The sequence below is a fragment of the Etheostoma spectabile genome, unplaced genomic scaffold (genome assembly GCF_008692095.1).
Source record: "Etheostoma spectabile isolate EspeVRDwgs_2016 unplaced genomic scaffold, UIUC_Espe_1.0 scaffold00569331, whole genome shotgun sequence".
Classification (NCBI taxonomy): domain Eukaryota; kingdom Metazoa; phylum Chordata; class Actinopteri; order Perciformes; family Percidae; genus Etheostoma; species Etheostoma spectabile.
This window is the reverse complement of record NW_022605066.1, coordinates 1,031,130-1,057,669: the sequence shown is the minus strand read 5'-3', so window position 1 is coordinate 1,057,669 and position 26,540 is coordinate 1,031,130. Positions and strand designations below refer to the sequence as shown.

Genomic DNA, 26,540 nt, shown 5'->3' with positions numbered 1-26,540 from the left:
TCCTTTAGTGTGTTTAACTATATTTCCTAAGCAAAAGTAGATCACCCTCATCATCTGTCAACCAATAGTTTTTCATTTTTAGATGTAATTTGACCCAATTCCAGTGGTTTAAAATAATGCAAAAAGACAACAGAGAATGACAGAGGAAAGAAGTAGTTCCTGAGAATAGCCAGCGTCCCACGTGCTGACATCATGTTCCGGATATACGCAACACTTGTTCCTCCTACATTCTACACAGACCAGCTGATGCTTTTTGCTGCATTAGACCCCCTTTCCCGCCTCCAGTCCTGAGGAAAAGAAGGGTGCATATATGATACTTGTGAGATGGTAAGGCCTCATGTCAAACTCAAGTCCCCAGCTGGGACTCTTGGAGTAGTCTAAGGTAACTGACCCCAGAGCAGAGCGTGTTGTGGTTAGTTTCACTAAAACGCCTTATGGCACTTTGTTCCATTGATTTATGGTGGTATGAAGATGATCTTAGTGCTGAACTCTTTTAAGGGATTCCAGACCTGTATGATAAAGAAACACGTACATGCTAAATTATCTGTTAACAAGGTTGTAAGTCATTCAACTGTCTCTCAAATGTGCTCAGCTATTGAAGTTGTTGGCATTTCCACTTCATATATACAATTGTGTGGATGTCCCGGCTCCTAAACAAAGTCAAGGGTTCAGGTTTAGGGAGGGAAACCTCCTTTCGTCCATCAGTTTGTTTGCTCCAGAAGAAGCAAAAGTGTTATGATGAGAGATGACAGACAGTGTTGGGTCAACGTGGCATGGAGAATATGGAATTGAGCCAATTCAAAGGAACATTAGAAAAAATGGAACAGCCCATACTCTCTGTGGTCCTCCTTACCCAATGAAGTTCTCTTTGCTACAATACCAGTTCTATATTTAATATTTTAAAGCATAAACAGGAATATTAAAGTGTTACTTTGTTTTGTTTTTTCAACCTGGACTCTATGTTCCCATGTTTTTGTGTCTAAGTGACTGATGAGAACAGCAATCTTTAAAATTGGTCCAGTATTGTCAGAATCAGAATCAGAGATTTCCGAAGGGAAATTCTGTGTTGCAGTTGCACAATTTGTATAAATATCAAGTAGAAATATAAATAAAGACATGTGTGGATGTGTACGGTATTTACATAATTAAGGAGTTGTTCTGGTGAACAGTATTAATAATGATAATAATAATAATAATGGGAGCAGCAGAGTATTGCACACATTTGAAGCCAGTGTTATTGCGCAAAAACAGATAATATTGTCCAGTTTTAACCTCCTCCCTCTAAGTGTCACACTTAGAGGGAGAAGTCATAAAGTTTGATGGCCACAGCCAGGAATTACTTCCTGTGACGCTCTGTGGTGCATTGTGGGGGAATGAGTCTTTCACTGAAAGTGCTCCTGGGATTGAGCAGCAAGCCATGGAGTGGGTGCGAGACATTGTCCAAGATGGCATGTAGTTTGGACAGCGTCCTCCTCTCTGACACCACCAACAGAGTGTCCAGCTCCACCCCCACAACGTCACTGGCCTTGCGGATCAGTTTGTTGAGTCTGTTGGCGTCCGCTACCCTCAGCCTGCTGCCCCAGCATGCAACTGCAAAGAGGATAGCACTGGTCACCACAGACTCCTAAAACATCCTCGGCATCGTCCTGCAGATGATGAAGGACCTCAGCCTCCTCAGAAAGTAGAGACGGCTTTGGCCCTTCCTGTAGAGGGCTGGAGTGTTCTTGGCCCAGTCCAGTTCATTGTCCAAGTGCACCCCAAGGTATTTGTAGTCCGCCACCATGTCCACACTGACCCACTGGATGGAAAGCAAGACAAGCTGCAATGTAACGTTAATGGGCAATTACTCACCTTCATTTTCCGTCCACTTAAAGTTCTGTATTTGCCGTTTACAGACTGAGATTATTATTCTAACAACATTACGGAAAGGGTCTTACTCTTTACCAAAAAGATCTATACAGACCTTTTTGTTAAATAGTAAAGGTTAAAAATCTATATAGACCTTTTTGTTAAATAGTAAAGGTTAAAGGTCTATATAGACCTTTTTGTTAAAGAGTAAGATCCTTTTGGTTTAACATGAAACAACCCCCAAATTGTTGACTCCACCCCACCAGACTCTGGAAAATTGATTGACGAAAATTGATGATGGACATTGATCCTGTGTGAGTATATTGCTACCTGGTTCACTGCTGCCGGTTTCAGTGTTCTCGCTCAGTACTGGGCTAATTTCGTAGATTTCTGTCAACATTAGTATCTTAGACACTAATGCATTGGGAAATGCTGTAGTGACCAGGTTAAAAAAAATCCTGAAATTACCATTTAAAGAATTTGAAATGTTTTATTCACAAGGGTACAAGCAGACAAAAGGTGAATTATACTTAGTGCTGTTCAACCATTCATATCAAAGGGATGGTGCAGCGGGTGAGGGAGATGAGTGGGCGCACATTCTTTGTCCCGGTTGCAACAGGAAAAGCAAAAGTCTAAAAAGCATAAAATAGTAGCTCTAAGGGTTGCTGACCAAGAGCAAAGATGAGGTCATCCACTCACTCTCTCTCACATCCTCAGCCTCAGAAGAGCCCCCTGACTTCAATCAAACGGTTGCATTCCTCAGCGGCCTACTCATGGCGAAGTTCTCAGAGCATCTGACCTGCAGTCTGGCTGCCAATGGAGGCTAACCTAGGAGAGGTCATGATCTGGGTTGACCGGGCTGACCCTGGACTCTTACATCCACGAGGAAGGCTACAATGCTGGCCTTCATCACAGACAGCCCCTAGGCTCTGTGTGGCTTGATCATAATTCTTGCACTCCCAGAGTTTAGCGGGGCACGCTCTGCCCCTGGGCCAGCAGCAGCAGCAGCAGCAGCAGGACGGGCCAAAGCTCTTTCGGAGCATAGGTACCCCTGAGTCAGACACGGGTCACGTCCCCTATAAGGCAAAGTTTGATGCTGCAATCCTTTGATGAAACTGAGCCAAGCCTGGGGAGAAAGGCACAGCAGCCCCATCAGCCAGTGAATTGTTTTATTATGATGACCTGACCTCAAAGGTCCGAGAGCAAAATGTGACACACTCGGCTACGTCTTCAAATACATCCGGCATACATTTCAAACTGAATTTTAAAAACAATATAGAGTCTTTCATAACAGCAACATCAAAGTATCAACCAGTCTAATTGGTGGATACCAGCGATGGAAGAAGTGTTCAGATCCTTTACTTCAGTAAAAGTACTAATACCACACTGTAAACATACTCTGTTACAAGTGAAGGTCCTTCATTAATAATGTTAATTAAGTAAAAGTTTGTAAGTATCATCCGGGAAATGTCCTTCAATTATTAAAAGTAAAAGCACTCAATGCAGAACTCTCCTCCCAGTGTAGAAAGATTAAAGGATCCAAAGAGTTGTGTGTTTAATGGTCTCATCCTCTCAGCTGGACTTTATGTTGCCGTTATATTTTTGCAACATCTGATTTTATAAAAAAAAAATCTGAATGTGAATCTGAAGATCCTGGGTTCTTTGGTTCATTTTCCCACTGCTGTTCACACACCACGTGGACCTGGTGAGATCGTAAGAAACTAAATTCTCCCTCAAGTGGGAAAGATCTTTATTTATATAGCGCAAAATCACAACAACAGTTATCTCACAGCGCTTTTCATAAAAGAAAGGTCTAGACCGTACTCTGGGATGTAATTACATTACACAAGCCCAACTATCTGCCAAGTGTCTGGAGATAACTCTTGTTATGATTTGATGCTAGAAATAAAATTGAATTGAATGGAACTGGCACCAACTGGTTCTAATGACGTATAACGTTCTTCTTTTATAGTTTGCTCGGTGTGTGTGGGATGAGTCAAAATTAGCTGCAGAGTGTGTGTGTGTGTGTGTGTGTGTGTGTGTGTGTGTGCGGGTGTGTGTGTGTGTGTGTGTGTGTGTTCATGGTAACACATAGTGAATGTGCAACAGTGTGAATCGTCAATGTGTTTTTATTTGTAACAGAGCTAGTTAGACAGGTTGTACAGCATAACTGTTTTTCTACTTCAAAATAAACGTGATGACATTCATGTTCACAGATAATTAGCACAAATTTCAGCACTTTTTTTTCCTGTCCCTTTTCATGGATCTTCAATCGATTATTTTTTTATCACACAGACAAAGTTCCCATCATTGTTATCATCCCGGATTTAGTCATTGAGTTATTTAGTTATTACAACCATCCTGTAGCAAACATGAGTGTCTGTTAACCTGGTGGGGGTGGGCACCTACGCAGCCGTTAGGATTCATCGTCGTGGGAACCATGGATGCCTGTGCAGAATTATGTGCCAATCCATCCAGTTGATGTCAAGACATTTCACTGGATAGCAGGAGAACTTTGACATGATCATGGCGCTGCTTATGACGATAGAGGATCACAAAAGGAATGAGGACTCCTCCTTAAAGGACTTTGAACATATGTCCTAAATGTCATGGTAATCTGTCCAACAGTTGTCAAGACATTTCACTGAAAACAAAAGTTGAAACTAAAGGAAATATCCATGAATAACGCAACTAAAAAGGTCACAGTTATTGTCATCCCTAGAGCCAGCTTGCTTAGCTAAAGAGATATGAGTAAGCTAGATAATCACCGCAGAGATCCATCACCTGTCAACAGTTGTTCCAAACCCAAAAGAACTTTGCCACTTTGTGTCATTACCCCCCCCGAATAAACCAGGATATCAATGGTGCAAACATTATACTGTTGAACTGGGGAGCATGACACAACATTGGTTTCAACATTAGTAATGTAATTAGACTGTTGCATCTTTATTAGGTGTGAGGAGTAGAAATGAGTCATCCTCAATATTTGGGGTGTTCTGGTTTCACAAGGATGAAGACAGTTGGCAAACAATAAGATAATAAAGATACTAAACAGGCTCTACAGTATACAGGAGGATTCTTTTCCTTGGCAAATATCAGGTGTTCTTCATATGATGTACAGCTTTACACGCTTTATCTGAAATGTCTTGAAAAATAAAAGCATATATATTCTCTAAATGGGGAAAAAAAATCTCCCCAGGGGAGCATGCCTTTTGACCCCCCAACCCACCCCTAAAAATGTGAACAAGCTCAGGCTCCGCCCCTGCTTTGCAGCTTGCATTTGTTTTTTTGTGGGTCAGCTTAGGATAGCGGTCTCTCATCCACTTGTCCCTCGGCCTCTCTTTTGTGTTTTGTTTTGTCTGGTGGCAGCCATGGTGCAGCTGACTTCCTCTGAAGACCTCCAACTTTAGGGAGGCGAGACGGAGAGGATTCCACAGGTTGAGATCAGATGCACTTCCATATATTCCATATAATTCCTATCGGTTTTAATTTCAAGAGTATGCTCTCTTACTGACATCCTATCTTCCACTTTCACCGTTGTATGGGCTAAGTGCTGCTTAAAATATGTGCTCTTTCTCATTTTTCATGGTGGTGGTGGTGGTGCTAATAGATAACGTAGACAATTAATTGTTTGCTAACTTGTTAGTCATACCAACTTTGGAAGGCCATAGCATGTTGGTTTTTCAGCTTGTTGGAAGTCTGTCTCCAAGTAAAAAAAAAGATGGCTGATGGAAGTTTAAGATCAGGTGTCTCGAACATGGTTAAAATCTACCTGTGACTTAAAGACTCAGTGTTGCGCTGAGCATTGTCAAGGAAACAGGGTGATCCATGGATCTGTGTCTTTTCTACAGTTTCAGAGCACACTATCTCTCCTCATCTGTGTGCTTTGTCTAATCATCCATTTCTGCCTCACTAACCTCTTGTTCTCCTCTGGTGAGACTCCTTACCCCGGGGCTATTTTTCTCCCATCCTCTCTCTGAGAGAATAAGGAATTCCAGTGGCAAAAGCAATCAGTGGGCTCCACTTCTAACCAGTCCCCAGCTGCATTTGCTGTCAAATTAAAAGTGATTTGTTCTCTTTCTTTTAGCAATCTGCATCTTTTCTTATACCCACATCCCCTTCCCTTATCCCCAGTCTCCTTTTCTGTTCAACAGTAGCTCTCTCTTTTTCTCCTAATTTTTCCTCACACCAACTCCTCTTCTCTCTCTTCTATCCTGTTTCATGTTGCTCCCAGACCCATTTTCTTCGGGGCGAGCCTGCCGCTGTTAATTTCGGACAACATGCCATCTAACTTTAGAAAGTGCTCTGTGTGCGTTTTGTGCGTATGGAGTAGGCTATCCTCTTTCACTTGGGTTTTCAAACTGGAGGTCACTGTTGTTGCTTCTTTTGTTCTAATATGCAGAGTGAAGAATCAGGGCTAAAAAGTCCAACTACTGAGACTAATACATCATCTTTTAATAAGCAGAGCATCACGCACGATATAGATGTATGCTAAGGAAAGACAGAGCTTCAAAGAAAAGCAAATGTTGCGCTTCTATTATTGAGGCATGTGCACTGCAGTTTCCATAGAGCAATCTATAGAGACCCACCCTGGAGAAAAGAGAAAGGAGTGTGCAAAGAAGTTGGTTCAATTCAAAACCACATCAATGATGATGTTCTATCTATGTTAAATCAGCATTGACACACAGCTCTGCAAAGAAAACCATTTAGAACGGACAGTTTGAGGAATTTTTTTTTAAATTTCGCTTTCATCTATCCTCTAACAAAATGGTTAGAATAGAGAAGGGTGAAAGGGGGGTTGTTTACAACTTGTCGGGTTGTCTTGCCTCTCTTGATGATGCCCGGCTCGACTAAACCTGCATCCGCAGAACTCTGCACATTCAAAACCTGCCAACAAAACCTGGAACGCGCACATTTATGAATGAAGAAAATAAGATGCTTGATTTTGGATTCCTATGTTTGAATAGCCAGATCCCGAGATTAGTGCGTGCTCTCGTGGCACCGCAAAGAGAATCCAGCGCCGTGAGGCGTCATGTTGGCATGTCTTGTGGCATTTTAAACAAAAAGGAAAAACGGACGCGTGACACAGCATCACTGGTGATATAATTAATTACAGTTTGTTAGATGAAATAAAGATTACTGTAAAACTTTTATAAAATTGTTTCTATGTTAAGATAAAAGATGATGAGCAAAGAGAGCTCTTACGTAATCCCTTAAAGGCCCTTGCCATCATACGGTAAATCAGGGGGACCCTTTACTAAATAATGTATAAAATGGAGTTGCACATTAAACTGGGCCTAGAATAAGGCGGCCTAGAGCCTTCAGACAAATATTGTGTTGGGTTCATGTTATTTTCTTTTTAACTATCAAACAATAATTTGTCAGCCCCCACTGCAGCAATTTCTGAGGACCCCCAGATCCCCTGTTGAAGATTTCTGCTCTAAATTATGTTATAGACCAATTTAACCTTAATGGCAATATTATCTCCAAAAATCAACAGGATTTGTTTGTGATGACTTGTAATACAATGGCAACCGTTGCACATGGTTTGGTATAGTAATTAAGCATGTGCAGCCTTTTGCCAAAACTGCATGGTTTGGCCAACTTTTGTCGTAGAAGTTGTAGCAAGCTAAGATTTTTAGATAGTGACTATCTGGTTTCAGAAAAATAGAAAAGTCTAAGGAATCCAGTAGTACCAATCATGTAATGCTAGCTTGCCAGGGAGGCTGCTAAATAATACTCCAATGATAGGCTAAATTTTGGTGAGAGAAGAAATAGCATGGCTATTTTAAAAGTGGCCCTTCCTCTCACCGCAAGAGATCAGAAGGAAAATGGGTTTTATGGGTACCCGTGAGTCTTCTCCTGACAGATTTGCCCATATCATGCTAATATCATGCTTTCTCATGTTTTTATCATGCATTACAAATCCCCGGTCTCCCACCCCACCCCCCCCCCCCCCCCAACAAAAAGGGGTGGACATTTATTACTAATTACTAACTATTTATTATTAATACATTTATTTTCATATGTTGTCATTTAATTATTTTCATAAATCAATGCCATTGGTCAGCCATTACGTTTGTCAATGGGTTTTACAAATATGTGAACAGTGACGAGGCAATTATTTATTTTATTAATTTTAATTAGATGAAAGAGCTCATTAAAATGTTTTTTAAATTGGCTTTTTTTTTCATTTTCTGAAAAACAACGGGTTATGGACGAACAATGTCTGTCCCCGACAGCAACACTAGAACGGTCTAAAGACCACTTTTTGAAGGTTTAGTCTCAGAGGTCTGAATTAAACCCGAGGTGTCAAGGAATAAACCTCTACATATGTGCACCTGCCATACCAACTGAGCTAATCTGGCTACAAATTGACTTAATTCTAACTTGAAATGTGTTACTGTTAACACCATTTCCTACGAAGCGCCTGCAGAGGTGTCTGCAATCGCTTTTGATTATTTAATGAGGCATTTCTCATGATACACTTTTGTCAATGAAAGAGGTGAATGAAGAAGAATCTTAATTTGTTTTCTGTGGGTGTTTTTATATGGGACTGTGGACATTGGTCTCGCCCTGCCAGGTCCTTGGTCTTGACTTGGTCACAATATACCTGGTCTTGGTGAGATCTTAGGACCAGGTAACCATAGTCCTCAGATTGGACAGATAGTCTAGCTAGCTGTCTGGATTTACCCTGCAGAGATCTGAGGACCAGGTAACCATAGTCCTCAGATTGGACAGATAGTCTAGCTAGCTGTCTGGATTTACCCTGCAGAGATCTGAGGACCAGGTAACCATAGTCCTCAGAAATCCACCAGAGGTTAGAATGTCAACAGACATTTTTCTTGGCCCGTTGATTTTTGTAAAACATCATGTTAGGTCTGCCTTTTGTGTATGCACTACGTATGATCAGCGTGGGTACCATCGTTTAATATCAAGGTTGTTTTCAGAAGCATATGTGTGAGTATACTGGGGTTTGGCCTTAGAGCTGTACTGCAAACATGAGAGCAGTGTGCCAACATGCCAAATGTGATTTCACTTGTAGCATATAGCTCTACTTTCATGTCACCTCCAGGGACCACAGACTCTGATATATCAAAGAAGACACAACGCCGGGATTTAAACAGAAAAAAGAAGAGATAGTTTATTTGAAATGTACAAAAGCTATATACACACATTCACACAAAACCACACACACACACACTGAGCATAGTAGATGTAAATGATAGCATACACACAAACATTTTAAAGGCTACTTAGAAATTCAGCAAACATTATAAAACTGAGGAATTTGCAGGGCTAGTTGGCCATTCCTGTCTGAAACAGGATTTCATTATCAAAGTCTGTGCCCCTTCCAGGACTCTCTGCAGTTCATCCAGAGCCCAGGGGAAGGATGGGGAGCGGCGAAGGGGGGGTTGGTATGAATGTGTTAATTAGGTTCAGATCTCGACTGAAAACACACAGAGGTACTTGTATATTCTTTTAGAGAATGCTCCTCATCAGACACGGGTTCATGTGCCCTGATAGACTGACACAGAGGCGTATCCTTGTCCTTTTCAATCATTTACCCTTGTGAAATGGGACCACGGTGAGTTAATGCCTCTGATCCAGAGGGCAAAGAAGGAAATCGGATTTTACAGTGCCATCCCCAAGAGCTCAGACCATGATCAAAAAGCACTCACTATCTGTGGCTCATAATGTACAACCACATATTTAAACCAAGGCTGCCAAATGCTTTCATATCTGAATTGCAATGAGTCACAGGTTTCTGGTTTAATATTGAATTTAATGAAATGTCATGAAAAAATGTTTAATGTATGCAACATTAGCTCAGAATCACAAATAACCTTTATTCCAAAATCTTTGTGTAGCTGAAACTCAGCAATACAAAGACAAGTTGTGCACATGACAGGTTCCTATAATGGCACTTCTCTGCTTATTTCTTATCCTGCAAGATAGCTGAATTAAGTGCATACACACATTGCAGTAGCTGTTCATGTTCAACAGGCATGTATCAATTTCTACTTCTGCATGGTTTGTTTATAGGCTTTGACTGCTCATTAACAGTAATCAGTGCTTTAAGCACCTGCATGTTTGGCGTAAAAGTGAAAAGCTAAATAAACTGTAGTTCTGTAAAGATTTGCCTGCATAACAATTACATACATTTCTATGTACAGTATGAACTTCTGAGCTATGGCATAGTGTTTGAAACCTTGTCAAGTAAAAAGTACACCTTTCTAATTAATTTGCATAACATGTGTACAGTGTGTACAAGGTTAGTCTTACTTATGAAGCATATTGTATTGTACACATAAAAGGTAGCGAGAATTTTATTTTTCCAATCCATGTGATTAGCACAAAGCAAACTAAAAAAAAAATAAAAGAAAATCGCATTACAAATCTGTCACTTTTCTTTTGTGAATGAATAGTAGGTGCCCAAATTTTACTGTACATTTGACAGCCCTAGTTTAAGTCTATAGCATAATTTAAAGCAAGTACCATACAGTTTAATCTATACACATAAAGGTCTTCATGAGAAAATATTATCTGTTATCTACATACATATCATGTCCATTACCTGCTAACTGTTTTCATGTCATACTCAGATGCTCAACGTCGATGTCCCCTGCAAGGTAATACATGTATGTGAACCACTTTCAGTGCACCACTTTGTAAAGGGCTATTACACCGGCAAATACTGGCAATTGTTTATAGATGCATTTATATACCTTGGGCTACTCGTAGGTAAAATGAATGGCTTTTTAACAAATAATGATAGAAATGATCCTTAATCCTAGCTTTACTATTTTTCTTTTAATGTAAGTATAATATTACAAGATAGGCATATTACTATGGACAACGAAGAAACTATTGCATGAAATAGCCAGTTTTACTTTGTTCAATCAGTGCTTTGTGTAGTCCATATATTCCTGGGTTAAGACTGGATGGATGATGACATGTTTGATTGCTCTCAGCTGATCATGTTGAGGAATTTGCTTTCTTCAGCCAAGGCTGTGAGCATAGAGTTCATGTCACCGATGGCCATGTTGCCTATCCCCGCTGGTACGGAGGCGAGGGTGACTGAGTTGCGGGGGGTGGTGAGACGTGAGGAATTCTGGGAGAGGCTCTGCAGAAGGCCAGGACTCAGGGTGCCCGACATTAGGCTGGAGTGATCCCCGTCATCTAGCATGGTGTCAAAGTCAATCTGGGCATGCTCCGTGCCACCAGATCCACCAGTGGAAGAATCCACCGTACTGCTGGAAACATGGTTGACTCCCGGTGAGGCCATGTTTGCGGCAGCAGTGGTGTTGCTGGCAGGAGCCTGGCTGGCACTGGGGGACATGGGAGCATCAAAGCTGACAGAAGTTGGCTCAAACATATGAATCTGACCTGTGTAGAACACAGCAGAGTTTAGATTTTCAGAGTTGATGTTGCCACTTGGCCTCTTTGGGCTTGCCTCTGAGGTGTCAGTACCACGACTAAGACTCAGATCACATGACTTGGGTATTCGGCTCGGTGGCATCATGCTAGATCCTGTGTGTTGCCTGGCATTCGACTTGGGCTCTATGGGAGGCCTGGGTTGTAGCATTCCTCTGCCTCCATTATGGATATTGTGCTGCTGTTGCTGGGAGAGAACGCTGTAATTATGCTGCGGATCCACTTGGTTCACGTGAGAATACCCATCAGCCTGTGTCCTTGCTCTGCAACTTTGCAGTTCGGGCTCTGCCATAGTGTTCCGGGTAGGTCTCATGCTTGTGCTTCCAGATATAGAGTTTGGGATTGCCTCTTGTCCAAACCCTTGCTGAGGACTCATTTGCTCACTAAAGTTTACACTGTTGCATTGCCTCTGTTGCTGATGCTGCTGGTGGGAGATGTTCATTAGCCGCTGGTTGCTGTGGTTTGCATAACCCTGCATAGACATATTCTGACTCATAGGCACGACTTGCTGGTTGCTGCCCAGGCCCTGACCTTGTCCCTGAAAGGAACCAAAATTTTGCCTCTGCTGAACCACAGCTAGGTTCCCCCTGAGAGGATGCTGTTGTTGCTTGCTGAGCTTGGTTGTGGTGTCCACAGTTCCTGAGCTCACCTCGTTCCACTGCACCGGCATGTTATTTTTATTCATATTGTCCAATGGTGTAGAGAACGACTGCTGGGAGCCACTGGGACCCATCTGGTAGGATTGCATGTCCTGACCAGACTGAGTCATGGTGGTGTCCACCATTGCCATCCTCCTCTGCGCATAAAATGATGCCGGTGGGGCCATGCCTATCTGGTAGCCTTGAGTCTGATTGTTGGAATGGCAGTCCACTTGCCCCGAGTTGTGACCTGAGGGGCCAGAGTTCTGCGACGAAAGGTACTGCACCACATCATCTGGAAGCACCATGTCGTCCTCCCCACTCTGCTCCCCCCCAATCATCATCCCATCTACTGCCATGTTCTCCATGGCTACATTCTCAGAAATGCTAGGTGGTCTAGGGGCAAAGGGGTAGCGTTGCAGGCTGCCATCAGAGCGAGTGTAGCCCTGCATAGCCAGTGTTTGGTGGGGGTCAGCAGATGGACCATTCATGGGGTTCATGCTGTTCATGCTGTTATAGCGCTGAACCCTTGGGAAGGAAAGAGGGTCCAGTGTGGGACGACGCACTGGATCGCTGGCACGACGTGGAAGGTTGGGGGGTACCTCATGTGGCATCATGCTCCGTGTGCCATATCCAGTGTCACTGCAACGCCGAGGCACAGTTCCAGAGGATGGCTGATGGAAAGGGTATGACGAGCCTTCCTGGGAGTCACTATAGAGTGCCATGCGGGTCCTTAGGCTCATTCGATCCATATTGGGGAGAGGAGTAGGTGGACCTCCACCAATGGCAGCAGCATACTTTGCCTTCAGTCGATAATGCTGAGCTGGTGTCAGACTAAGAAGGCTTGGGAGACCCCCTCCGCCTCCTCCACTGACACCTCCACAATGGCTGGCCTCGCTGGAGCGGCGAGACAGATCGGTGGAGATTGGGTCATAGGAGTCAGCCGAACTGATGTTGTTATGACGATTGGTGCCAAACTGGGACGCCTCGCTGGAGCGGCGGCTGGAATAGCAGGGTGAAATACCAGAGGAGCGCCGACTCATGGTGTAAGCTGAGCTCATGGTGCTAGTGGTGCTGTCACGACGCTCATTCAGCTGGTTCAACAGTGTCACTTCATATGAAGACAGGTCACCCATGCGTTGGCCAGGATAAGAACTGCTTAAGTTACTTATCATGTTGGAGCTCTCCAGCAGGGAACCTGGCAGACACAAAAGGATATTATTTAAGATTGTCAGTTGATTAAAATATGTAATGGCAATTAATGGAACAATTGTCCATAGATAACATATGATTAATTTCAAATTACTCACACATTTTATATCTGTTCCAAATGTGAGGGATATTTTTTTTAAAGTTTTTTATCAACATATATGCTTACTTTATGCACATGTTCGTTATTATTGCAACAATGACAAATACAGAGTAGAATATTCTCCTGAATAACAGCAAAGGTACTGTATGCTCAAGAGATATGCTGAAAGCATAGTATCACAAACTCAAGCCCATCAAGACGGACTTTGTAACTAAACTTGCCATTTAAACAAATCTTTTCTTTATCCACGTCTGCTCGAGGAGGCTTGTTTCTGCTAGCATTTCAGCCATCTTGCACCCTCATCACACAGTACAGAACTTTTAAAAATGACAGCAAACAACCTTCCACACTTACCGACTGCAGGTATGGGAGGCAGCTTCATGCTGTTGCGTTGGCCCGGCGGTGGCTGTGGTGCAGAGTTGACCCAGGGGCAGGAGTCCCTCACTGTCTTCAGCCTTTCCTTCTTAATATTCTCCAGCTTGATGGTGACCGCTCCACCATGACCCACAGCTTTTCTCAACTGAAGCCCCACCCCAGCCTGCTGTCCCCCAGCGGGAACAGTGGAGTCAACCATGGGGCAATCATCCTGTGCGCTGAGGTCCCCGAAGCTGCCCCCGCTGTGCAGGGCCATCTCTACCCCACTGTCGTTGTTGTTGGCGCTGCTGAGAGGCGACGGCTCGCTGCTGCATGACGAGTGGCCGCCAGGACTGGACTGATATGTCTGGTGGAACCAAAGTATAGAAGCTTTATTAGAAATGATAGTGGTTCAACTTCCCAGTAGCAATTAGGTCGCATTCTGCAAAACTTTGGTAACACTGAAAGCAATTTGCTCTTTATGAAAAATTATGAAAAAAAACAAGCAGAATTTAAAAATAGAATTCCACGTTCAGAGAACTCCATTATATATATATTCTTCAATATTAAATAATCACCACATTTAAGAAATTCAGATTGTAATTCTGTTTTGTAATAACTAATGTAGGCCTGTACTTCCATGATCTTATGAATTATAAACGAGTTTGATTTATTTACAACAAGTGGATAATAAATGAGTTCTGTGAGCAACTGTCCAGCGGAAACATTCAAACTGGCGAAAAATGAACTAAAGTGTTGATCACAGCTTGATTCTGGCACTATTTGTTTGTCATGCTAAAACAGTCCCAGCCTTTGAATATTAATGTGACAATGACTTTTATCATCGGCCCGACAGCAGAGGCTACTGCCAGTGAGCTCGAGGGCGGAAAAGTCCAGTTGAATGGTAGTTAGTGTGTCTCCACACATGCATATACTGCATCCCATACACAAAGGAGCATGTTTTAATGTGTGAAAATGGATAATCATGCAAAAAAAGAACATTGTACATCATGAAAAATGCAACAAGCACAAAGCACGAAGACACGTTGACACACTTCCCCCATGCCGAGTTGCGACCAGATGGAGAGATAGTTCGAGTGCTCACCTCAGTGAAGTCTGTCCATTAGAAAGGTTAACTTGAGAGGAGCAAGTTCAAGCAACAACCAGAGAAGTGAGTTAAGAAGGATGCAGGAGTTGGCAGCAGTAAACAGTTAACGTCAGAGCAATGTTAGTAAAGCGTAAAAAAGTGTGTCCTTGTCTTTCTTGTTTCCTAAACATACAAATGCATGCAATTATGTTACATACCATGTTATATTAACAGGTGATATTGATCATTTGGAGTGCTGAAAGTTGCACATTTTGGTGTCGCACTGACCGCTACAAGACGTCATTCCTACCACAGGCAATGAATCTTTATAACACTTCATCACTGAGTGTTAGATAAGACTTACATATACATACATCACAATACTGCATTAAGTGCAACTTGCACAAACATGGCTTTACTTACAACTTTATGAATACTACTTAAGTGGTTGTACTTGTAGATTCATTCTTTCCTTTGTATTTTTTTTTGTATTTATTGTATATTGTATTCTATCCTTTTACTTATTTATTGTATGGCTGTTTGGCAGCTGACATTTCCTAATTTGGGATCAATAAAAGTCTATCCAATGTAAGCTGATCTACTTTTCTTCGAAATGCAGTCAATCAAAGTTTGATGGAAAAATCTATTTCCTGCACCCACATATTTGTACAAAGTATAAAGGAGGTTTGTATGGGATGATGTTTTTTGAATGTATGTGATGAGGACCCACCATAGAGTTCTCGGTCTTGATAGATTTGACTTGTAGGCAGTCCTCCACTCCTCTAGAGGTGCTGTTGGCCTCAATCTTGCCGTCCATGCCTCTCGCTCCCAGCTTGAAACTGGCCTCATTCTCCCCGTTGCCTTTGGGTGGCTGCAGTCTTGGAGGAGCGTCGCTTCGTTGTTTCTTGGTGACGTGGGCTTCGGGTCCGTGGACCGTTTTGACATGCTTCCTGAGAGAGCTGGGATCCGTGTAGCGCTTGGTGCAGCCCGGGATCTTACACACATATGGTTTCTGCCAAAAGGGATTTACTTAAATTTCCAACTGAAATTAAATTGCATGTTTTGGGGTCTGCTACTGCATTATTACTGTAAATATGTTCTGTATATTACTTTTCCTGTGTTTTCCTTTGAGAAATACCAAGACGGAATTTTTTTTGGTTTCATGATGGTGCCACCTAGGGCTGCAACTAACGATTATTTTTATAGTCAATTAATCTGTTTTCTTGATTAATTGATTAGTTGTTTGGTCTATAAAAATGTCAGAAAACTGTGAAAAATGTGGATCAGTGTTTCCCAAAGCCCAAGATGACGTCCTCAAATGTCTTGTAATGTTCACAACTCAAAGATATCAAACACTAAGCTTATTGTGGCTTAAATGCATTGGCACAGATTTCGAGGGTGGGGTGGGTGGATGAAAGACAACCCACTCCCCAAAAAGAGGTAAAAATATTTGTTCAGGCCCCTCCCCCCAACCTATGCCCTTGCTCAAATGCATGAAATCCCACTTAGTAAGTCAGTCGATGGATGTGTGTGAGCTTACCTCATTAGAGTGTGTGCGGTTCTGGTGCTTGGCCCGGTCGGAGGCGTTGGAGAAGGCCTTGTTGCAGCCTTCGTGCTCACACACATACGGCTTCTCCCCGGTGTGGGACCTGAGGTGGGTCTTGAGGTTCTCCAGGCGAGAATAAGCTTTGGCGCAGCCCTCAAACTGCAGAGAGATGGAGATAGATACATGTCCCAGGGTGTAATGTAAAAGACATTGAAAACACTCTTAGTATGTCAATTAGTGGCTAGTAGACAATGAGCTCTCTATGCATAAGGGAGAGACTCATACAATCTTGTTCAGTACAAAAAGGAAGTTGGCAAACCAAATACTTTAAAGGTGATGTGTAACGGGTCTGAAAATGTATCTAAATCAAGTGTCACACCTTGGGTTTAACATTAGATCAATCACTTATAGGTGAATCCATTGCAGCCAAAGTGTTAGCCAAATGTACCTGTAGGTGGAAGTTTTTATATCACAAGACGAAGCTTTGTGACTTTTCTGTTAATGGTCTTGCCCCCAATACGCAGCATAGTCATGATACTAGGGTCAGCATCCGTGCTTGCATAGTTCCTAAAGCTAATAATGCAATTAAAAAGGATTTCTTTTCATGGGATAGTTTGCCTACTGCTACTGCACTCCTATCAGCATGAGGGATTTTTAAAAGACGGGTCAAGCAGCTTTTATGAAACAAGGTGAATATTTCTTGACACATTGGATAATTGTTACAGCATTTTTGTTTCCTGTTTATATTGTTTAATGTAATGTCCCCCCCTCCCCCCCCACAACTAATTACTGTATGTCTTCTTAGTACGAGTTTGTCTGCTTCTTGTTTATCGTTACCTGCGTGTAACACCAAGGACCGTGCTGGACGGAAGTATTTTACTTCAGCATGTCATCCTTTGGATTAGTGTTTTAATGTTTTGATCCAAAAATCAATCAATCAATCAATTAATAGCCAGATAGATAGTGAGACTGCCTGAGTGCTGGGCTGTTTTGTCTGCAGCTGGGTAGAGAAAAGAGCTGGTCAAACGAAACCAGTGGGTTTCAGTTTTTCAAATGTAATCTACTCTTGGACTTGTGCCTGCCTACTGTGGCATGCCACACAAAAGCAAAGCAGTGCCACTTTTTTGTAAAAAGGGCTATTATACAAAATATCTAAACTGAGTGTGAGGTGTGGTAGAGCTCTATGGCTGGAGTGCTTTGTTGAGAAAAGAGAAGTCTGTGTTTAGCCTTTGGGTTCACTTGTGCTGCACAAACTATAATTTGGTATTCCTTCAGTCAATGTGAACGAAATTGGCTTTGAAATTAAAAGAGAATAAAACGAGACCAGCTCATTGGATACAAAAAGTCAGAAGATTCTCCGTTGAAAGACGAGACTGCAGGGGAGTGTTTTGAGAAGATGCACGTGGGAGTAGTGCCCAGCATACACAGCCTGGTCTTAATAAGGACCCCAGACCCCTACTTGTCTGCAGATTTTAATTACACATTACACATTCTCCATCTCTCCTTCACAAGTCAGCTGTTTGAATGCATCCATAAGAGTCTGTGAGCAAGCTTTGAAGCCAAACAAAAAGGCCCTCAATTTATTCTTTACACAGCAAATGAAGGCTTCAATAAAACCCTCATGATTTCTCAACATGGAAAATATCACTGGTTCTAAGCATAAAGGACACGACAAGAGCGTTTTATTTATTTGAGGCAAAGGGAAGGGTTGTATGGTAGAGACTGTTCGGCTGAGTAAGTTCTAGTTCCACCAGTCAGTTAACCACAAATGCGTAGGTGTTATTTTTTCAAACTATCCTGCGTACCCCATGTTAATAACGACCCGCACCAACTGTTCCAACGAAACATGTTCCTTCCCAAGACTATTTTACAGAGGCGCCATTGCTGCAGCCGGTCGATTGTGATTGGTTTAAAGAAATGCTAAGCGGGTTTTTTTCTGCTATCCCAGAATGCATCAGAGGTGTAGGCCACAACTCACTCCAATGCAAAATGCCTAACCAAAATCCTGCATTCCAAATTGGGGGGGGAAATAGGGTTTAAAAGACATGGACATTTTGGTAGCCAGGTTATAACTAAAAAAGCTTGCATCATTGCATATTTTAGCCTCTGCTACTTTGATTTTGAAGATTGTTCTGTTTAGAGTATGTATATATTGTGTGTATATTTTAGTTTTGGTTGTTTTGTGTGCAAGCACAGTGTGAGTAACGATGCTCCAAAGAAAAATTCCTTGTATGTGTCCTCATACCTGGCAAATAAAGCTGGTTCTGATTCTGATTCTTCTTAAACATCTCACAAGTCCCCCAAATTTCAAGGAAAGGCAATAATAAATTGCCGGAGTATGCCTTTTAAGGCAGTAGCCAATCAGTGAGCGAGTCAGTCAATTAGTCAGATGATCCTGTGCTCAGTCAGTCAGTTGACTAGCTCATGGCCCAAATAACCAGCTAAGTTCCCCCAGTTCACCCCAGTGTTTTTTCACAGGGGTTCAGGCTTCTTACCGTGCATTTATGCGGCTTCTCCCCTGTGTGACGCCTCATGTGGACCACCAGCATGTACTGAGCCTTGAAGGGCTTCTGCTCCCGTGAACACTCCTCCCAGCGACACACAAACTCCTTCTTTTCGCCGTGGATGTGGTCGTTGTTGATGTGCTGAGGAGACAGTTTCATTTAGGTAAATCATCCCAATGTAGCATAACGCACAGTCCCCCCCCAAAAGTAATGGAACTTCAAGGCAAATTCCTTTGTTTTTGTTGCTTACTAAAGACATTTTGGGTTTTAAGATCAAAAGATGAATATGAGACAATAGTTCAGAATGTCAGCTTTTATTTCCTGGTATTTACATCTAGATGGGTTAAACAACTCAGGACATGTCACCCTTTGTTTGAACCCACCCATTTTTCAAGTGAGCAAAGCTATTGGAACATGTGACTGACAGATGTTTCTTGTTGCCCAGGTGTTGCCTTTTAGGTTGATTGTTCAAACAAATACTAACTAAATAGCTCTGCATGACCAGTCTAGGTTTCTATCCTTGGTTTAAACGTATAAAGACTGCATTTCTTGTTAAAGTGCAGAAACCAACATGAAGACCAGAGAGCTGTCAATGGGAGAAAAAGCAAGCCATTTTCTAACTGAGAAAAGAAGGAAATTCAACCAGAGCCATTGGACAAACATTGGCCATAGCAAGCAACAATTTGGAATGTCCTGGAAAAGAAAGAAACTACCGACAACAGACGTCGAGCAGGTCGGCCAAGGAAAACAACAGTAGCTGACAGAAATAGTGTGACAGCTGTGAAGAAACCCCCCAAAACATCGGTAAGTGACATCGCCAACGACCTCCACAGTGCAGGGGTGAAGGGATCACAATCCACTGTTGGAGGACGACTCCAACAGCAGAAATATAGACGCCATACAACAAGAGGAAAACCACTCCTAAGCAGTAAGAATCGCAAGGCCAGATTGGAATTTGCAAAGGAGATATTTAATGATGATGTCACTGATGGTGGTGGCAGCAGAATGAATTCAGAAGTGACCAGTAACATTTTGTCGCACATTTAACAGTATTGCATAAAAACAAAAATAATCGGGAGGAAGTTTATCATGCAGCAGGACAATCAAAGGACTTGATCGGGGGGGGGGGGGAAGCCAAGTCAGTCACTTGACCTTAACCCAATAGAGCGTGCATTTCACCCCCTGAAGAGGAGACTGAAGGGAGAACCCCCCCCCCCCCCCCCGAAACAAGCAAGAACTGAAAGAAGCTGCGGGGAAAAAGCCTGGAGTAGCATCACAAATGAATAATGCAACAGTTTGGTGATGTCAATGGGTCGCAGGCTTGAGGCAGTTATCGCAAGCAAGGGTTGTGCCACCAAATATTAAATGCCATTTACTTTATGATTATTTTTTCCATTACTTTTGCTCACCTAAAACTGCTGTGGTCTAATACAAAGGGTGACCTGTTGTTGACTTGTTTAAATCCATCTAAATGTAAATACCAGGAAATAAAAAGCTGAAATTCTGAACTATTGTCTCATATTAATTTGTATTTTTTCAACAAAAATAAAGGAATTTGCCGTGCTGTTCCAATACACTTGGAGGGGACTGTGTGCTGAGATAAAGGTCAAAACTAGACACCAAGTGTGTGTGAGCATCTGTGTGTGTCCGTATTACTAAAAACCAGTCAGCAAATTCTTGTCTTTTTCCCACCAGAAGGGACCATGTGTATGCGCACGGACACACACACACACACACACAGATTGTGAGTGACGGTGCCATCCATTATGGCTGACAGTTTTTATGTATCTGTCAACAGGAAACAAAAACTAAAAAAGCTTGTTTTGTCTTTTCTCTGGCTCTCTGTGCGTTTCCCAAGGAAGAGGAACTTCCTCAGCTCCCAGTAAAAGTGAGCGGGAAAAGGATTTTGGGACCGACTCGTATTTATCTCCCATTCTCCTGACGTTTGATGGATCAGGAAGTCAGTGAGGGACCAGACTAAGCTTCCTGTTCAAAGCTTAAACTTAAATCTTGTATTAGCTAGTGTAGTAGTGTCAGACCTAATTGTTTTTTTTTTAAATGTTCCGTCTACAATGAAAAGTACACATCCTAGCGTAATTCCATGAATTTCCCTTCGTAGGAATTATCCATCTTTAAAGATTTTTGACTGCTGTAGAAGGAGGCAGTCAGTTACTCCTATTACATTGGGTGGGGGGAGATGGATTCATGTATGTATTGGTATTTTTTCCGCCAATTTTTAAAATCAATTCTTTTCCCTAGAACCAATGAAAAAATGCAGCAATAATATACCTAAATATCATAAGCAGTGGTATAGTTTACACAGTACTGCCAACTACGTCATGTCCACTTCCAGCAACACAGACGGAAAGCTGTAAATACACGTTATTTTACTTCTATGCAAATGAAATAAATGTGATGTGCATTCATTTTTTTGCATGCAATCATATTTTTTAGAAATGTCTCATGATGTCCTTAGATGTGTATTATTCAACTTTTGCTTTTTATTCAAAGACAAAGCGAATCACAATACTTCTAAGAATCGGACTAAATGAACCTCGTGATACAAATCAAACCGACACCCATGTATTTATGTTTTTTAAAGATTTTTTTGGGGACATTTTAGGCCTTTGTTGACAGGACAGCTGAAGACATGAAAGGGGAGAAAGGGGGGGGGGGGATTACATGCAGCAAAAGGCCGCAGGTTGGAGTCAAACCTGGGCCTGCTGTGTCGAGGAGTAAACCTCTATATATGGGCGCCCGCTCTTCCAGCTGAGCTCTCCGGTTGCCCGACACCCTATTCTATTGTGAGAGAATCGAATCGGGACAGAAGCATATCGTCATAGCCCAAGTGCTTTGTGTGAGTAACTCAGACACATCACGCAAATAAATTACGTTGCAGACAAACTGCGCGCACACACACACACACACACACACACACACACGTTTCTGGACAGACACACTTAAAAACTCTTATCCTGTGCACCACACGCAAATCCACACACCCAGAGGAACCACTTCATTTCCGGAGGACATCCAGGCCAACAACGCTCCAATTATGTGGCCACTTCTCCGCCCGCGAAAAAAGCTCAGTGGTTGACCATTCTGCTGAGATCTATTTTAGGTGAAGGAGGAGGAATGGATTACGTACATGTGTAAAATCCATCCTTTTTGGACCCTTGAAACAGGATTACTTTGGTCAAGCAGAAGCCAGAAAAACTCACAGGTGTGTGTTTTTTTTATATTGTCATATTATAATAGTATAATATTAACCTTGTGTGAAAGCGGGTCTGTGCTGAGTGACATGCTTTCAGGATCTTTTTGCAGAAAAAAGGGGACTATTACAACCAACCATTGGTTTCTTGGTTGTTTTTTATAAACTCGACAGAAAGCAGAGGCCTTTAAAAAAAAAAAAACATGGTCCAGTGAGGATTTAAGAAGTGTGTTGGCCCTCACATTGTCTATCCACACCCAACACCTGTCCCACCTGTTCCATTCAATTTTATTTATAGTCTCAAATCATAACAACAGTAATCTCGAGACACTTTACAGATAGAGTAGGTCTAGACCACAATCTGTTGTTTATAAAGTCCCAATAATTCTAGTAATTTCCCCAAGAGCAAGCATTTAGTGCGACAGTGGAGAGGAAAAACTTCTTTTAGGAAGAAACCTCGGTCAGACCCAGGCTCTTGCTAGGCGGTGTCAGACAGGCCGGGGGGGGGGGGGGGGGGGGGGGGGGGGGATGTGATGAACAGTGGCAAAGTGCTAGCCTGCTCACTAATCCTGGCGAGCTCTCACAGAGTTTGTGGCTAGGGATCTGGAGTTGGGGCAACAGCTCTGAAAAGGTAACTCTGGCCCTGACTCGTAGCAGCCCATCAGCCACCAATTCCCCCTGGTCTGTGGTTCTGTGGACCTGACACATGCCCCTCCTACCACTGCTCCGGGATGACTGACAGCCAGAAAGTAGAAAGCAAAAAGAGAAGTTGGAAATAGGGGGAGCATGAGGTTCCGTAACTCCAGAGCTTCTGGCATGACGATGGATTTATGGCTGGCCCTCTGGGCTTCGGGGGGTTAGGGGTTAGGGGTCATGGGGCTGAGGGGTTTAGGGGTGGGACAAGGGGCACAGCTGCAGGACTTGGGCCTGAGTTTGGCGAGAGCCGGCAGTCTCATTAGGGTTGCGCGTGTCAACCCAACAGGAAAGGATCAGTAACGGGACAGCATCAGCATGCATTTAATGAGCAGCAGAAGAGTTCTTTGAACTTTTCCCTTTTTTACACAACAAAATGCAGCGTTTCCGATGGCATGGTTTGGAATTTACTTTCACCACAGCCAAGGAAACGCACGTACGCTAAAAACGAACGCTTATTTTTTTTCTTTGCTCTAATCTCTCGAGTATTTTCCCGATGAATGGCTCAGTTGTTTAGTCTCTAAAACGTCAGAAAATGGTGAAAAATATGGATCAGTGTTCCTCAAAGCCCAAGATGAGGTCCTCATGTCCATGATGTGTCTCGTTCTGTCCACAACTCAAAGATATTTGGTTTACTGTCACAGAGGCGAGAAGAAACTAGAACGTATTCCCATTTAACACGCTGGGTTTTTACTCTTTTTCATATGTAATGAGTCAAACCGATTAATCGACTAATCCAGAGATCTTCAACAGGGGGTCCGGGACCCCTAATTATTGTTACTTTTTTGAAAGTTTAACGTGTAACATATTAACATATATAATTCAGCCTATTTGTGGAAAAATAAAACCCCCACTCATGATAGGCTAACTGGCCCTGTAGGTAAGGTGGTCACTAAGGTAACCATCCGCTGATCCGGTTCATCCTGAGGATTCACTGTGACACATGTAAGTCTAACAATAAAACAACAATTATTTTAATAATGTATTTAGGCTTTAGGCCACCCTGCAAGTTTTTGTAGGCCCAGTTATATATGCAACTTCATTTTAATACAATATATATATATATATACATATGTGATAGGGGGTCCCTGCCCTGTCTCTCCCTGGTATAATCTTTGCAGCTCTATTTCCCAGTGGGATTTCCAGTGTAGTCTCGGGGCTGTAATAGAGTAACACTTGCTGTTTTTTTAATAAGTCTCAATAGTAGCATTAGGATAGCACGCCTATCACTCACATGAACAAGTTGGTCCTGGGTGTCATACTCCTTGCTGCAGCCCTCCCAGTGGCAGTTGGTCTCATATATGGCCTCGGGTTCCTGTTTGCACTCGTCTTTATCCAGATCCTCACTCAGGTCCAAGACCCCCCCACAGTGGTCCTGGAGAAAGGGGACAGCACTTTGTCAGAAAGGGGGCTAACAAACAGTACCGTCCATGTGTATCCATTAATGTGTATAGATGACAAGAATAAAAGCATGCACACACAGACTACTGTACATCTTTTATCTGAATCTGTGGTCAATATGGTCTGTACTGCTTTGCATCTCTCTTATCTTATCTGTTTATTAATCCTAATGAGTTGTTGCTTGATCGCAATGCGTGACACACCTCTCGTCATTGATTAAAGCTGCAATTTTATTCAATGGGAGGCACATGTGCAACTGCAGGTAAAGCGGGGACTATTTGTCCACTATAGGAAGCTGAAGCTGTGATAGAGATAGCCAGAGCACACAAACAACAACCCATGTAGTTATTTAGGATTTTTTAAAGGTCATTGCAGATCCAAAAAGTAAATTTCTGAAAAAAAAGTAAAGCAATGGTCTGAAATGTGCAGTGCAACTAGAAAAACCTCCCATCTAATGCGACCTTTTGTCTTTTCTTTTTCTTCAGGATTTCAGACTCTTGACTTATTTCCACTATTTTCTTTTAATTGTCTTACATGAGAGGATGGTGAGATGGGAAGCGAACCCTCTGCTTCCGTCTTAACCTTTGACCTCTTGGTGATCAACGGGTTGACTGTGCTACTGACCGCGGGGTCTCCACTGGCATTCTGAAGGACAGATGAGAACAGAGACAGTTTTTTTTAGTGTAGCGGATGTGACATCTTGAAGCAGAAAAGGAGGCCGAATAATATAGTTTTTAACCATGCTCCTTTTGTCATTCATGCATAGAAATTCTGGGAAACCAAAAACAGATTTAAAATGTCTCCATTTATTCAAACACCCATCCACTGACCCAACGACCCGCTCATTCATACCATGTGAATCATTCCATCAAGCCTAACACATCAACATCAAGCTACGTTTCCATCCATCCATTAGTGCTCACACTCATTTAACCCCCCCCCATTCCCTTTATTAAACCAGCACATTGCACACAGTCACCACACAGGGCGACGAAGGGAAAAGAGATAATGAAGTCAAGGAGATACCACGCAGTTGTTTTGGGCTCGACAGTCGGCTGCAAAGAGTTGTGTGGAGACATTGTTGTGCCAGGCACCGCGGCCTATAAGTCAGACTTCGACCCGCCGCCGAGACTAAACAGTTTAGACTGCTCTACGATTGCCAAAAGCCACAAGGAAATATGAAAGAAGAGGAGTTATTGCCCTCTGAGGGGGGAAGGCGGCAGGGTCGTGGGGGCTGGGGGGGGTGCTTTGATCTGCCAACAGATTTTTTAAGACGACAGAAAGACAAAGACACACAAGGCCTGTTAAAGCTCTAATGAAGACCAAAAGAAAGGAAAGATTTAAATGTATAGCAGCTGATACAGGACTGTGTGTGTGTGTGTGTTTTGCCGTTCACTGGAGGGGGTCCAATATTAGAGGGGGGGGGGTCTCCTAATCCCACCCAGACGCTACAGTGCAGTTCGAGATGCCTGGGGGCCTCAATGATTCATTCAGCTGGCTGGAAACCGAGAGGGAAATATGGTTCTGATCACTGCTGAAAAGAAGCCAAGAGTGTGTGTGAATGGGGGTGTGTCCTGTTTGTGTGTGTGTGTGTGTGAGCGTATACGCAAAAAGATACATGGATACTCTTAGAGTGTGTCAGTAGACAGTGCGCTGACACAGCGGCAGGAGGCAGCTGACAGCAGTGTGAGGTGGCGTGATTCACGGAGTGGGAAGTTTACATTACATTAGGCTGCGTTGTATACTGTGGGCTGATAAAGACAGACCGAGGAGACAGTAGGAAGGAAGACAGATGGCACATGGGAGGCCTCCTGCATATTTCTGCCCTGAGACAACTCACAAAAAACACTTAATGCATGACAACTTGTAAATGTACAGTAGGGCACATGTGGAGTCCAAGCCTTTATCCTCAATTCTGAAAAAGCGTTGATATGTTGATCATTAGATGGTGCTCATCAAGTGATTATGTAAGTCGTGTATGAAGCGCAACATGCTTTACCTGGTTCCTTGTTTAGGACTATTTGTTTAAAACATTAGACATTTAAAGCTTTCAGCTTTTGGCTCTATGAGATTGCGATTTTAAATGCAGAAAAAGTCTAATTTTCACCTTTAATATGGCCCAATTTTGGGTCTTGTCCATCAACAATTAATACTATATTTTTCTCCATTGTTTTGTCTCACTCATTGTTTTCAATTTCCTCGTGGGAGTCATCCCAAAAGGATCAATAAAGGGAAGTCTAAGTCGAAGTCAAAGTCTCACTGTTTTCCATGCCAAACGTAGCCCAGACCGCCAAGACTACTGTCCACGTCTCCTGTTTTAAAAATGTCTGCTTAGGTACGTTCATCAATGGCATTGGGACCTTTTGTCGCACGTCATACCCCGCCCCTCTCTCTCCGCCCAAGATGTATTACATGAAAGTAAGAAAAGAATTATCTGAATCATTGAAGATGGATGGATGGATCAATCAATCCTACACACTACACATCCATATCCATGGATCTAAAGTA

At 42.7% G+C, this 26,540-nt stretch overlaps 1 protein-coding gene across 2 annotated transcripts in view; it reads right to left on the bottom strand.

Annotated features, from left to right (window-relative positions):
* Positions 1-1,261: 1,261 nt before the first annotated feature.
* The window catches only part of LOC116684804 (zinc finger protein GLI2), a 104,487-nt gene continuing 79,208 nt past the window's right edge, over positions 1,262-26,540 (bottom strand). Inside the window, exons 8-15 of one of the 2 annotated variants that reach the window (XR_004330844.1) lie at positions 24,567-24,677; positions 23,866-24,006; positions 18,719-18,868; positions 16,218-16,382; positions 15,408-15,689; positions 13,591-13,957; positions 10,308-13,122; positions 1,262-1,275 (exon numbers count right to left, since the gene is read on the bottom strand). Coding sequence is in view for 1 of the 2 variants with exons in the window: in XM_032510237.1 (XP_032366128.1) it covers positions 10,820-13,122; positions 13,591-13,957; positions 15,408-15,689; positions 16,218-16,382; positions 18,719-18,868; positions 23,866-24,006; positions 24,567-24,677 (3,519 nt within the window). In the remaining variant the exon portion in view is untranslated. Of the gene's footprint in view, positions 1,276-8,966; positions 13,123-13,590; positions 13,958-15,407; positions 15,690-16,217; positions 16,383-18,718; positions 18,869-23,865; positions 24,007-24,566; positions 24,678-26,540 lie in introns of those variants that run through there. The other variant, XM_032510237.1, reaches the window with a different exon arrangement.